Source organism: Triticum urartu, chromosome 3, assembly GCF_003073215.2.
Source record: "Triticum urartu cultivar G1812 chromosome 3, Tu2.1, whole genome shotgun sequence".
Classification (NCBI taxonomy): domain Eukaryota; kingdom Viridiplantae; phylum Streptophyta; class Magnoliopsida; order Poales; family Poaceae; genus Triticum; species Triticum urartu.
This window is the reverse complement of record NC_053024.1, coordinates 126,387,500-126,402,240: the sequence shown is the minus strand read 5'-3', so window position 1 is coordinate 126,402,240 and position 14,741 is coordinate 126,387,500. Positions and strand designations below refer to the sequence as shown.

The 14,741-nt window shown below is 44.8% G+C and overlaps 1 protein-coding gene across 3 annotated transcripts; it reads left to right on the top strand.

Annotated features, from left to right (window-relative positions):
* Positions 1-440: 440 nt before the first annotated feature.
* On the top strand, positions 441-6,027 carry LOC125543257. 3 transcript variants are annotated; one of them, XM_048706549.1, is made up of 9 exons: positions 441-713; positions 2,188-2,258; positions 2,665-2,829; positions 2,953-3,058; positions 3,437-3,619; positions 4,115-4,280; positions 4,915-5,207; positions 5,430-5,537; positions 5,662-6,027. In XM_048706549.1, exons 2-9 carry the CDS (start codon positions 2,244-2,246, stop codon positions 5,715-5,717), a joined length of 1,092 nt encoding a protein of 363 aa, XP_048562506.1. In that variant the 5' UTR covers positions 441-713; positions 2,188-2,243; the 3' UTR covers positions 5,718-6,027. The 3 variants fall into 3 exon arrangements, with proteins under 3 accessions (XP_048562506.1, XP_048562508.1, XP_048562507.1); XM_048706551.1 differs by having other exon boundaries at positions 2,628-2,829; XM_048706550.1 differs by lacking the exon at positions 2,188-2,258.
* The last annotated feature ends 8,714 nt before the right edge of the window (positions 6,028-14,741 follow it).

The following is a 14,741-nucleotide window of genomic DNA, read 5'->3' as shown; positions in this document are numbered from 1 at the left end:
AGACGACAACCATGGGGAGGGGGGGGGGGCTTGGGATGGCCGGCAAGCGCGTGCGAGCACAGGACGGCCAAGGCCGAGCGCGAGGCATCCAGTAAGCACGCGGAGCTCCTTCATTTTTTTTCCAAGCGCACGTGAGGGAGAAAGACGTTGGCCTAATCTACGGGCTAATCAGAGCCACTCAAGCGTACAAGATCTAACGATAGACAACTGACCGGCCAAAAATTGTGCAGGCGCGCCGACGTCTATCACTGTCCTTTTTAAATCCACACCAAACAAGCTAATAGAGCCATTAAATACTTCCTTTGTAACCAAATCCGAGGGAGTATTAAATATCATAAGGGTTTATATCTAAAACTTTTTTTGAAGGTCAGGGTTTTCAACATAGACTGTGTGTGATGGGAGACGGCTGGGGCGTCTCTCAGCCAATTCGATAGCACAACCCACACCTTTGTAATACTGGTGTCTCCTATATAAACCGACCAAAATCGTGGATTTGCCCCGTTTCCAACGTTCATCCTTCCCGTCGCCTTCTCTCCTCACAGATTTCTCCCCCCAAATTCGCCCCCTTCCCAGCCCCATTTTCCAGCAGCCGGTGCTCCTTCGTTCGTCGCGATTTGTTCTGCCGGCGGCGACGAGAGCACGGCGGCGCAGCAAGCCACAGCCTCACTGGTTGCTGGCACTGGACCGGCGCGGATTGATTTCTTCTTTCCTTGGTAAGAGCCCTAAGCCTGGCCGGATGGATTGATTTCTTCTTTCCTCGGTAAGAGCCCAGTTCGTCTCGTTATTTGCGTGGCAGCTAGCAACAAAAACACGAACCATTCTTCTCCATTCAGTTCAGTTAGTTGCCGATTTGTTTGTTTACTGGCAACCTATCAGTCTCATCCATCCGCCCATGGCCCGATTTGTACCGCGCGAGGTCGATCTGAGCAGCCCCTACGGGATTTACCCAGGAGCTGCGCAGCTTAGTTTTCCAAATGATTGGGTTTTACTGAATTTCCATGCCGCACGTTGGGTCCGTCCGCCCCTGCGTGGCTGAACGATTCCTTTGTACCCGAGCCGTACTGCAAGTGTATCAGCGAATTGGGACAAGTGATTGGGGGGTGTTCATCTTTGTACAACCACTTTCTTGTTTTCCCAACTATTCGAAGTTCTTTGCTTTGTTTTTAAAACCAGTGCTCCAGATTCAGACAGTTGGGCTGATATGTTAAATCTGATGTTAAGTGAGTACCTGTTGTCAGCAATTTAGTATTTGGCACGCTGTTGTTCTTCCAAGATTCTAGATGGCCAATCTCACAAATCCTGTTCAATTTCTGACAATAAGATTGCACTTTCATATCTGGTTGGTACACCAGAGCTAAGAAGTTAAGTTCAGCGATGTCTTTCAGGCACTTCTGGGGGATGCTGCTGCTTCCTGTTGCATGCCATTAAGTAATATCAAACCTCTTTTTTAACGACAATTGATATTATCAGTAATTTAAAACCTACGAAGGGGAGCCTTGGGGCAGCGGTAAAGTTGTTGCCTTGTGACCATGAGGTCACGGGTTAGAGTCCGAGAAACAACCTCTTGCAGAAATGTAAGGAAATGCTATGTACAATAGACCCAAAGTGGTCGGACCCTTCCCCGGACCCTGCGCAAGTGGGAGCTACGTACACCGGGCTGCCCTTTTAGTAGTTTAAACCTACATTACACATTTCCTTATTCTTTCAAAAGAAAGCACCAATATTTCGGTACATGCTTATGCAAATTCATTTTTGATGAAACCTGCAGCAAGTTCTTCTTTAAGCACCATCTAGTTTCTACCTTTCGCCGATTGATGTCATCATCAATTTGATGGAAGTGCCAGTATGGTTTCATCTTATGGATGCCACACTGCCATACTTGCAGTAGAGTAGCAGTACTACTCGTTTCCTTATACCTTAAAAGGACCCTCATTACTTCGTTCTCTCTATCATGTCACTGCACTTTTTTTCTTCCTTTTTTGCATCATTTGACCAAAAGTGTGAAGCTCATTAGCTTCCTAGTCTAGAATGAAATAAATTGGAAAGCTGATATGGCAGTTTCCAGCAAGGCTATTTTAAGGTGCACTGCAATGGTTTGATGTTTATTTTCGAGTTTCTATTCTTGTTAAACATGACAACGTTTCGCAATGTATTCTAGCATAACCATTGGTATAATTTTCCTATCAGGGTAAGCATTGATCCTGGATTTAGCTATTTCTTATGTGATAAGCAGATAAGCTGCAATGAAGGATTCTCAGGTGAATTTGCTTGCTATTATCAGTTGTCACTGAAAATCCCATTCATAATTATCTTTACCTTTCAGCGTAAAATTAGTTCTGGTTGGTCTAACCAGATGGTGAAAGTGCATACAATTTTTATTCACCAGACTAGAGAGTGAGATGACTATACATTATGAATTGCACATGAACCAGAGCTTTGCTACAGCTTTTCTTGGTAACTGCTAACAAAATACTTCTATAGTAATGTGGTGAATATAGGATTAAACATTAACACATAATATTTGTGAGAGAATTGTTCCTCAATGCCAAGACATCCTTTTCTTCTTATTATTACCACTCATAATTGACTGTTTACTGTTTTCAGTGTTTTTCTTTTTCTTTTAGCAGGTGATTGATTTATGTTACTTATGGACATTTCCTACAGGATATTCAGAGCACCACAGAGTTGCAGATGTCACCCCAGGGTACTAATGAAGTGCAAAGTAACCAACTAAACACAATGGCCACTGATGCACCTGCAGGAGATCCCGGTTCTGTGGCAGTCGCTAACAATGATAATAGAAAAGTCTCCCGTGAAGACATTGAACTTGTAAGACGTTTTGCTGTTCTGTATTCTTTAGCTTCTTGGATGCTAATTTATTACCAGATTACATCCCTCTGCAGTGGGGGTTCCAAACTCTTCCAATTAATGAAACTCGACATCCTGTTGCAGGTCCAAAATTTGATAGAGCGCTGTCTGCAGCTGTACATGACCAAAGGAGAGGTTGTTAGGACACTTTCTACTCGTGCTAGAATAGAACCTGGCTTCACTACTTTAGGTGATGTTGCAAATTCAGTTGCTGATGATATTCTTGTTTCGAGTTCTTTTTTTCTACGTACTAGTTTATTTGTTTGCTAGCTTCTTTCTTGTAATTCGGGCTACAATCAGTAATATATGGTACTATTTCTTACAGTATGAAAGTTTCATCTTGCTCAAGAGGCATGCACAAATCCTGCCCATCATATTGATGAACAAATTTGCTCAATAAAATGAAGTTGTAGCCTTGTACTTACCTGTTTGACCTATTCATCAATAGTTACATGGATGGTAATTGCTCAGGACAAACACAAAATGTGAACTTCAAGCATCTAGACATACATCCATTGGAGTTCTAAAGCCTTTCTGCTCATTTTCGTTTATATTTTTGTATTTTCAGTATGGCAGAAACTTGAAGAAGAGAACTCTGAATTCTTTCGCGCTTACTATATAAGATTGAAATTGAAAAGACAGATTGTCTTGTTCAACCATTTATTGCAGCACCAGTATAATTTGATGAAATATCCAGCACCTCCGAATGTTCCGCTGGCTCCCATGCAAAATGGAATGCATCCTATGCCAGGTAATGCCCCTTTTTACACATCTAGCTTCAAAAGAGGCTAAACAAGCATTGTAGTGGGATTTCCAGTATGCTATCTTTTCTACATAGCTATTATGTTTACTACAGTTTGCTTCAGAAGGAAATGTGCACATTTTCTATCAAGAAATTTCCTTCCCTTTCATGTAATTTACGGAGAAAAAAAATTACAAGTCCACACCTTATATCAAAATATCTTATCATCATAAGTAACCACGCTTTTTCTCTGCTTTCTTGGGTCCATATTATCCCCATTTACTGCATCAGTGTTGGCTTGGTGTGGGAAGACTCTAAATGATATAATTAAAGATCTTACAATGATGTTTTTTTGTTTTTACACTAGTACCGAGTTTCATGGTGCAGCTTTAGCATGATCTGGCTAAGTTTCAGGTTTAGCTGTAATCATTGACTGGTTTAGACATTTAAAAATGTATAATACAATTACCATTGCTATTGAACTCAAGCCCAGATCTGGTGCAGTTAACAATCTACCGATGGGGTATCCAGTACTTCAGCAACCTCTGATGCCTGCTCCCAGCCAGCCTCACATTGATCCGATGGTTTGTGGTCTATCCAGTGGTCATGTAGTGAATGGGATCCCTGCACCAGGTGGTTATCATCCAATGCGCATGAACTCTGGAAATGAGTAAGCATTACCTTTATCGGTTTAACCATGTTCTTTTCTCCCTTTATGCTTGATATTTGCATTGTGGGATTTATTGGTTTAATCATGTTCTTGAGAATATTTTGTCTGGCAAATCATATTTTATCTATGTATGCATATCAAAACATTGGAACATTTTATCTTGGGTGTTGCTGCTGTCTATATAGTTGGAGCATATCCGCATATACACATACTGGGGTAAGGCATATACAGTTCTTTGTGCTGCACTAGTCAAACTGCTAGGGAATAAATGCTTACTCAAGTGGTCGATTCTTAAGTAATGTCACAACATGCTATTCACTAATTTATTCACTTTAATTATGATGCTTATTTATCATCTTTCCGCTATAAAGTTTCATGAAAGGTACTTGCACCAGAAAAATCTCCTGTTCACTTTGTTGTTATCCATATTTCTGTTTCACCTGACGTCATCTGATGTTTCTACAACATGTTCATTTTTTTAACCAATGTCCGAGGGCTGTTATTTCTACAAAATACAAATAGAGGAATTAGTATTGCAGGTTGCAGCCTTCTGACATATTGTCTTGCAGAAAGTCTTTTGCTCTTGCTATTCACATTCATGGCTAATATTATATATTTCTGATGTTGCCTGAAGCATGGTTGTGGACAACGGTGCACCTGAAGCTGCACATGCTGGTGCTATGTCATCTGATATGGCTGTGAGTCCCTCATCAGCAGCATCAAGCCATGCTCCTTTCACTCCATCTGAGATACCAGGGATGGCCATGGATACATCAGTCCTGGATTCAGCGTTTGGATCGGAGATAGGGAACACAGGACCTCTGCAATTAGGGGCAGATGGGTCGTCAAGGGATTCCATCCGATCCTTGGGGCAGCTCTGGAATTTCAGCCTCTCTGATCTTACAGCAGATTTGACAAGTTTAGGAGGTAATCTTCTGGCTTTGGTAGCATGACTTTAATTGATAGTACTTCTTTTGATAACCAGCCTTTGGAAAGGTGAACATATAGCTTACATTTGTTAGCTAGTTCTGTTCTCTGATTGCTGTCAAGTAATACAACATCTGTACTGCCAGATTTATTTTCTGCGTCCTATTTGCCTGCCATTCTAAATTTTTAATCACACTGTTGGTATTCCATGTTCATGTTCAGACTTGGAGGCTCTTGAGAATTACGCGGGTACCCCTTTCCTGCCCTCGGACTCGGATCTCTTACTTGATTCCCCAGACCATGATGACATAGGCAACCATGATGACATAGGTAATTTTGCTTGCTGTGATTTATCTCAGCTATGAATTGCCTATTAATCATCATATACATACCTGAGTTGATGATTTATGTTGAGACCAGCTTACTCATTTGTGGTATGTCTTATTGTCTCCAGTTGAGTACTTCGCGGACGCCATCAACGGGTCTCAGTCGGACGAAGAGAAGCCATAGAGAACAGACTCAAATAGTCCCATTGAGATTAGACCTGGCTAGAGTGTCTATCTCATTTAGTGTAATCTTGGAGCCGCGCATACCGCGGTAATATCAGACTGGGTGTTCGTCCAGAGATGCGGTAATTGCGCGTCACTAAAGAATTTTGTAGTGGCCAATGCTAGTTCTTTGGAATAATCAGCCTTCACCGCCAGGTAAATTTGCTGTCTACATGGCTGAAAAGCTTAGGAAAAAAAAACTGTGTCAAACCTCAGGAACAACCCTCTAATTGCTGAACAAGTGGACAGACAGTTCATCTGGTGTTGGAACATTTCTTGTCTTCCAGGTCGTGGTGTGCGTCCAATTTAACGTCTCCTGCACCGGCCCCGTTCCTTTATTTATTTCTTCTCCAGAGAGTACGCTGATAGCGTATCATATTTTTGAGAGAATGGCAGAATGCATAAGGAAGTGAGTTGAGCAAAAGGTTCCAGATAACACAGGCTGGAACGATTTGCAGAACACAAACGAGTCTCCTCGACAGAGACGGAGACAGTGATCAGCCTAGTTTCAGAGAAGTGCTGGTGCAGATTTCTGGAGAATTTAGCGTTGCTTTGCTTCCAAAGGCCCTTCCAGTCGGTTTTCGCCCGATTTTTCGTTAATTAACTGGTCAATTCTCATCTGCTTAATTAATCAATGAGGCAAATCTTTTGCCTCCGTTTCGAGAAAAAAGGCTCCCCCAGCATGTTAGCATCACCACCGAACTGAATCCCTTCCAGTGTTGGCTTGGGAAGCCGAAATCTGGGCGGTAGCCAGCGGCCCTCGTGGAGGGAAGCCATCAGGTTTGGCGCCTCGACGGCGAGGTTCAGTCAGTCAGGGGGCTGAGGAGGCAAGCATGCACCAAACCTGACGCCAAGGCCCGTCGTTTCTGGCGGGGTTTCTGGTGGAATGCTGAGTGTTTTTTTTCTTCTTCTTCTTTTTCGATGGAAGCATCCATTCCAGGCGCTGTACTGTCGAGTCGACTTGGCCGGAGAAGATCCGGGGAAGGCAGAGCGTTGAGTTCAGAGGGGTCGAGGGTCATGTACAGACACGGCGTCGTGAAACTGGGGATTAGGTTCATCATCTCTTCACTCTTCTGACCCGGTGATTCGTGGTGATTCAGTGCGTGCCTTGCCTTGCGTAGCTACCCTGTCTCCTTGGATGGCCCGTCAGAAGAGCTCGGGATGAAGAAAATCGTGCACGGCGCACGTCATGGTGCACTGCACCCCCTCTTTACTCCCAAGTTCCCGGGGGCGGCACTTGGCGCTTTGGTCCGGGAACAAGTCAACAGTCAACTATAAAACTCGTCCTGCCGTGGTCCGTAGAGAATGCCACGTCGACCTGCCTGCCCGATATCGGCTACACATGCTTAATTATTCCCAGTCAGCATTGACGTGACATTGCCTTGGCGTGTCTCAACGAACATGATCTGTGCCTGTCTCTCTGTTTATGTCTTCGAACTGAACTGAGAGCCGCATCTCAACATTTTTTTTTCGATCGAAGGGGCCACATGGCTCCCATTTTCATTATGAAAATGGAGTTGTTTACAAGGCATGAAACCAACATTATATCACTGATCTAGAAGCCACACCACGATGCTCCAGCCTATCTAGTCTAATCATCACACCACTGATATATATCACCACATCAGGATGCTTCAATCCGTCCAAAACTAACCATGGAAGGGCCTAGTGCTACGCTAGCTACAAAGGTATCAACAGTCTAAAGGACGATAGCCAAATTAACATAAATGCTTTGAAGCCAGCAAGCATTTCCAGCGGCTAGCTTCACAAAATCCTTCTCACATGCGGCGTCAAACCATGCCCTCCTTTGAAGATATCATGAGTCACCCTTACGATACGCCTAGACACCTGCTGAAGCATGCTTTGCACCCCTCTTTTCTGCAAAAAATTTCATGAGTCAAGTAGGGAACAAACAAGAAAGATAATGTCAGTAGGATCTTTAGGCATAACACTTTGAAAACAGGATTTGTTCCTTGTTTTCCATATAGACCACAAGAGAGCAGCAGTACCCAATAAAACAACTACTCTATCTTTGCCAGTATAGCTAGACAACCAGTTCTGGCATAGGTCGAAAAAAGACATTGAAGCTCTCTGGCTCCCTAGAGCACTTCCCACAATATTCCACAGGAACTTAGCTAAAGGAACAAGAGAAAAATAAATGATTCACACTCTCTTCACAGTCACAAAAATCACAAAACCTAGCACCTTTCCGGCCTTTTTTACTCAGATTGTCCTTGGTCAGAATCCTATTTTTGATTACTAACCAAGAGAATGCCTTAACTTCAAGAGGCATCTTCATCCTCCATAGTTTTTTAAAAGGGAAAGCAACTTGTCTAGCTATAAGATAGTGATACAGAGATTTAATGGAAAAGCTACCGAAGTTTGTAAGTAACCATTTAACTTTGTCAGGCTTATCCGACAAAATCACCTGACCACACATATCAAGTAACTTATTCCACATATCAAGAGTCTCCCCATGTAAACATCTTCTGAACCTAATACAATTAAACTCCAAGGTAAATACTTTCGCAATAGTAACATGTTTGCAAAAAGTTAGATTATAAAGACGAGGAAAAAATCAAACAAAGAGGTTTATCCTTTATCCACGCATCCTCCCAAAATCTAGTTTTACGTCCATCCCCCAAAATTCTCTGACAACAGCCATAGAAAATATTCTTAACTTCCATTAAGCCATTCCAGAAGTGGGAGTTGTTAGGAGATGGTTCGCATTGAGTCAAAGTTTTCTTCTTCAGATACTTTGCTCTAATCAACTCCTGCCAGTCCTCCTCCTCATTTTCTAGTCTCCAGAGCCACTTACAAAGAAGACTAACATTTTTAACATCTAGATTAGTAACCCCCCAGTCCTTCCTGGTCCCTAGGTTGGCACACATCATTCCAGTTGACCAGGTGGTACTTCCGCACTCCCTCCCTTTCTTGCCAAACCAAACGAGCTCGAAAAAAATCAAAGCGTTTACGCACACCTTTAGGCAATCTAAAGAAGGAAAGCATGTGACTAGGGACACTACTCAAGCAAGTCTCAGTAAGAATGAGTCTCTCTCCCATAGGAAGCAAGCTCCCTTGCCAGGTAGCTGCTTTCTTCTCACATTTCTCCTCAGCAGGTTTCCAACCGCTATTACTACGTTTCTTATAGTGTAGAGGCATACCCAGGTAGCGAAAAGGAAAGGTTCCAATTGTGCAAGTAAAGATCTAAGCATATTCCTTCTGTCTTACTTCCGCCTCACCGAAACAGTAAACCTCGCTTTTTAAAAAATTAATTTTTAGACCAGTCAAGTGCTCAAAGACACAAAGAATGATTTTAAGATTCCTAGCTCCTCACAAGTCGTCCTCAAAACAAAAAATCGTGTCGTCAGCATATTGTAAAACAGAAAGGCCACCTTCATAAATCTGAGGGGCTAGACCTTTTATAAACCCTTGCTCCTGAGCCCTTCCAACCAGGGTCACCAGGACATCAGCAGCTATATTAAACAGCAAGGGGGAGAAGGGATCCCCCTGCCTTAGACCTTTTCTAGTAGTAAAATAATTACCCAACATCTCATTTAAAGTAATAGCGACTTTCCCATCAACAATGGCTGACTTGGTCCACTGAATAAACTTTTCAGGGAACCCTTTCATTTCTAACAAAGAAAGCATAAAGTCCTAGTTAATTTTATCGTAAGCTTTCTCAAAATCGACTTTAAAAAGCACACCAGAGAGCTTGTTTCTATGAAGATAGTGCATGGTCTCATGCAGCATTACTACATTATCCAACAAATAACACCATTTAATAAACGCTGTTTGGATCTTAGACACTATCTTGTCAGCAACTAACATAGCTCTAGTGTTCAAAACCTTGGTAAAAATCTTAAAAGGGACATTAAGCATACAGATAGGTCTATACATCCGAATCTTATCAGCCCCCTAGCCTTTGGCAATCAATGTAACAACACCATAATTTAGCCTAGAGAGGTCCAATTTGCCATAAAAAAATCATTAAACAGCTGAAGTAGATCGGAACAAATTAAATCCCAAAATACTTGGTAAAATTCAACGGGCATTTGTGACGCCCGGATAATCAAGCTACAGTAAACCCCTGTTAATGATGCCAGGTCATCATGATTAAAATTTGCTAAACTACACTCGTTTCAAACTTAGTTCAAATAAAAATTCAAATAACAATTCAAGTTATAGTTTCATAAAACAGTGAATTAAAAATGTTCAAAAGGTTACAAATATTCACTAGCTAATTAACAAACAACATCCAACATTTAAAAAAATATTTAATTGCCCTAAAACAATTACAATAGTGACCAAAACAGCCCCATTAATACAAATCCATTTAAACAAATTTCAAATGAATTCAAATGCTCCTCAAACTTTTGTGGCAGTGAGATATATTGCCCAATGATTGTTGAGATCAATTTCACATTTTACAAAATTTGTTTGGCGTGAAAAGTAATTACAAAACAAAAAGTAAAAATGAAAGAGAAAATAAAAATACAAATAAAAGGAAAATAAGCAAAAGGAACCCCCCTCAACTGGGCTAGGCCCAGCTGGGCCTCGAGCCAGCCAGTCGGCCCACCCCGCGCCCCTGGCCTATATGGCCCTACTTCCCGCCACCCACCGAGGGAAACCCTAACCTCCCACCCTCTTTCCCCCGATCGCGATCCGCCCCGGTTCTGGATCGACGCCGCGTCGACGCTTGTCGTCGCTGCACTGACGTCCTGCGCCTGCGCAGCCGTCGGGCCTCGTCGGACGCCTCGCCCTCCTCCCGAGGCCCCCCTCACCGCGACGCCTCGGATGCCGCTGCCTCGACCTGCTCTGGCATCACCGTTTGCCATCGCCGGCGTCGCGCGCCTCTGCCATCCCCGTCCTCGACCTCCTTGTCGCCCCCTCACCGGCTCGGCTACACCGAGCCTCGCCGACGAACCCCTGCATCGGGGGTGAGAACACCGCGCCTTCTCCCCTTCCCTCTATCGCCGCTCCGGCCACCGCCCGACCACGCCGCCCGTTTCGCCTGCGCACGCACCACGCCCGTGCCGCCCCACCGCGGCTGGCCACCACCCCGACTGCGTCCTGTTCCCCCCTGCACTCACCCCCAATGCCCGTGGCCGTGCCCTCGGTTGCCTCCTGCTGTTGATGCTCCGCATCACCGGCCCGCATGACTGGCCACCGGCCCGTGCGCCTCATCGCTGCTCGCGCAGCCTTGCCTGCTGCTCTCCTATCGCGCCCGTCTTCCACCGCGCAGTCCCGCACCGGCTCCGCCCATTGTCGGCGCTCTGTCGCTGCCATACTGCGTGCTGCTGCTCTCCTCGCGTGGTGCTGCTGCCTCTATTGCCGCCGCAGCTTGCTCCTACTGCAGGCACTCCTACTTCCTGTTGCCGATGCTCTACGCCGCCACCTTCGCCTGCCGTGCTCGCTCGTCGGCAAGGCCGCTGGCCCTCTGTATGGGCAAGCCCTTGTAGATTAGGGCGCTAATCACCCACCCTCTCTCACTGTCAACGGGACCCCGCTCTGTTTTGTTTTAATATATAAAAAAATGCTAACTGAGTTAGCTAATGTCTCACTGGCGTATGGGACCCACACCTTAATTAATCCTTGTTTTAAAAGAAAACACTTTTACAAGATACAACCTATGGCAGAACCCCCCCATCTAATTATCCACTAAAAGAATGTTCGATATGTGTGAATGACACATGGGCCCCATCTGCAGTTTTGACCAGTCAATAGTCACAAAGTTGACTGTTGACTGAGTCAACTAGACCCCACTTGCCAGCCACACATACATTTTGTTGGGTACAACTCTGGGTACCCATAGCATTTTAGTCTTTTAATTTCGAAATAAAATTAAAATCAGAAAAATTAAGAAAATGATTTAAAACTTTGAAAAATCATGTAAAATAATCCGTAGCTCGGATGGAAAAACTTTTTACATGAAAGTTGCTCAGAACGACGAGACAAATCCGGATACGCAGCCCGTTCGTCCGCCACGCATCCCTAGCATAGCGAACATGCAACTTCCCCCCCGTTTCATCTGTCCGAAAATGCGAAACACGGGGGATATTTTCCCGGATGTTTCCCCCCTTCACCGGTATCACCTCATACCGCGTTAGGGCACCCCTAGCACCGATACTTGTCATGTCATGCATCGCTATGCATATCTTTGCTTGATATTTATTGTTTCTTCCCCCTCTTCTCTCGCTAGACACCGAGACCGACGCCGCTGCTACCCAGTACGACTACGGTGTTGACGACCCCTCTCTCTTGCCAGAGCAACCAGGCAAGCCCCCCCCCCCCTTGATCACCAGATATCGCCTACTCTTCTCTCTACTGCTTGCATTAGAGTAGTGTAGCATGTTACTGCTTCTCGTCAATCCTATTCTGGTGCATAGCCTGTCATTGTTGCTACAACTGTTGATACCTTACCTGCAATCCTAAATACTTAGTATAGGATGCTAGATATCATCAGTGGCCCTACATTCTTGTCAGTCTGCCATGCTATACTATCGGGCCGTGATCATGTCGGGTGTTGATCACGGGTAAATACCTACATATATACATACTATACAGGTGGTGACTAAAGTCGGGTCGGCTCGTTGAGTACCCGCAAGTGATTCTGATGTGGGGGCTGAAGGGGCAGGTGGCTCCATCCAGGTAGTGGTGGGACTGAGTTCCCGACGGCCCTCGACTGTTACTTTGAGGCGGAGCGACAGGGCAGGTTGAGACCACCTAGGAGAGAGGTGGGCCTGGCCCTAGTCGGCGTTCGCGGATACTTCAATTAACACGCTTAACGAGATCTTGGTATTTGATCTGAGTCTGGCCACTGGCCTATATGCACTAACCAACTACGCGGGAATAGTTATGGGCACTCGACGTCGTGGTATCAGCCGAAGCCTTCGTGACGTCAGCGACTAAGCGGCGCGCGCCGAGTTGGACCGCGTAATGCAACTTCCTTTGTAATGAAGGTTGCTAGGTCTGCTCACCGGCCGCCCTCGCAACGTGTAGGTGTGCAACGGGCGATGGGCCCAGACCCCTGCGCCATAGGATTTAGACCGGCGTGCTGATCTCTCTGTTGTGCCTAGGTAGGGCTGCGACGTGTTGATCTTACGAGGCCGGGCATGACCCAGGAAAGTGTGTCCGGACAAAGGGGATCAAGCGTGTTGGGAAATGTGATGCACCCTTGCAGGAAAGTTAATCTATTGGAATAGCCATGATCTTCGGTAACAGGACGACTTAGAGTTGTACCTTGACCTTATGACAATCAGAACCAGATACTTAATAAAATACACCCTTTCAATTGCCAGATACAACCCGATGATCGCTCTCTCACAGGGCGACGAGGGGAGGATCATCGGTTAGGATTATGCTATGCGATGTTACTTGGTGAACTTACCATCTACTGTCTTCTTCTGCTGCAAGATGGAGGTGGCCAGAAGCATAGTCTTCGATAGGACTAGCTACCCCCTCTTATTTCGGCATTCTGCAGTTCAGTCCACATATGCTACCCCTTTTCCATTTGTTACCAATGCATACATATGTAGTGTAGCTCCTTGCTTGCGAGTACTTTGGATGAGTACTCACGGTTGCTTTGCTCCCCCTTTTCCCCTTCCCTATACCCGATTGCTGTGACCAGATGTTGGAGTCCAGGAGCCAGACGCCACTGTCGATGACGACTACTACTACTCGGGAGGTGCCTACTACTACGTGCAGCCCGCTGACGACAACCAGGAGTAGTTTAGGAGGATCCCAGGCAGGAGGCCTACGCCTCTTTCGATCTGTATCCCCAGTTTGTGCTAGCCTTCTTAAGGCAGACTTGTTTAACTTATGTCTGTACTCAGATATTGTTGCTTCCGCTGACTCGTCTATGATCGAGCTCTTGTATTCGAGCCCTTGAGGCCCCTGGCTTGTAATATGATGCTTGTATGACTTATTTTATTTGTAGAGTTGTGTTGGGATATCTTCCCGTGAGTCCCTGATCTTGATCGTACACGTTTGCGTGTGTGATTAGTGTACGGTCAAATCGGGGGCGTCACAAGTTGGTATCAGAGCCGACTGCCTATAGGAATCCCCCTTCCGACTCCATGGCCGAAGTTGAGTCTAGTCATTACTAAACTTTTACTAACATGGCTGTGTGGCTTACGGGCCCACATCGCCATTGGGTGGTAGTAGGATCTTTTATTCCTCTTTTGTACTCTGGGACTCTGATCTCTCTTCTATTCGGGTTAAAAGATTTTGCTAACTCTAACTCTAGGTTCTCGTAATTACTATCTTCCGGAGAACCCCTTACTACAGATGATCGCCTGCTACACCAGAAGATTCAGAAGATACCCTCCGATGTTATCCCGAAAACTTGTGCTCATTGCGTTTGCAATTCCCTTCCACCGTCAACCCCTATAGATAACTACATGCACTTGCCATTCTTACATTCAATCCCATTGATCTTGTTATTACAAGATGCCCCGAACTACTCTCCGTTATTCCGAGAATCCTTTGAGCTTACTGCCTTGCAGTTCCTTGTCACCTAAATACCCCTACGGATAATTTTGTGCACCTATCGAGTATCCGCTCATCCTTAGTTGATTCACGTACTTCCCTAAAGGTCTTCGAAATACCATTTGATATTCCAAAAAATCCTCAAGAGACTATTGTTCTTGAAATCCTTGCTTGCTTGCATTATGGTTAATCCCATAAGTCTAGTAATCTTATTGGCACCCTTTGTCACTATTATTTTGAGTACATTAATTCGATATGTCTGCGAATGCTCGCAATCATCAAGCAATTAGAATTCTCCCCTTCGGCTTAGACGTCACTCCGGGCATGAGCTGGGTCTCGACCAATCAAATTGCCATCGATTGTACCTCTAAGGCTATTCAACCTATCCATCCCTAATCAAAGCATTGCTTTTGATCCCTTGTCTTGGAATTCATAATTTCTTTGCATTTGAGCTTTGAGTTAGCCAGTTGTTTCTATAATCCGATGCACTTGCATT

Coding starts and splice junctions, on each gene's coding strand:
- LOC125543257 (XM_048706549.1), top strand. Junction 2,830..2,952: donor CCCGTGAAGACATTGAACTT/GTAAGACGTTTT, acceptor ATCCTGTTGCAG/GTCCAAAATTTGATAGAGCG. Junction 4,281..4,914: donor CGCATGAACTCTGGAAATGA/GTAAGCATTACC, acceptor TGTTGCCTGAAG/CATGGTTGTGGACAACGGTG.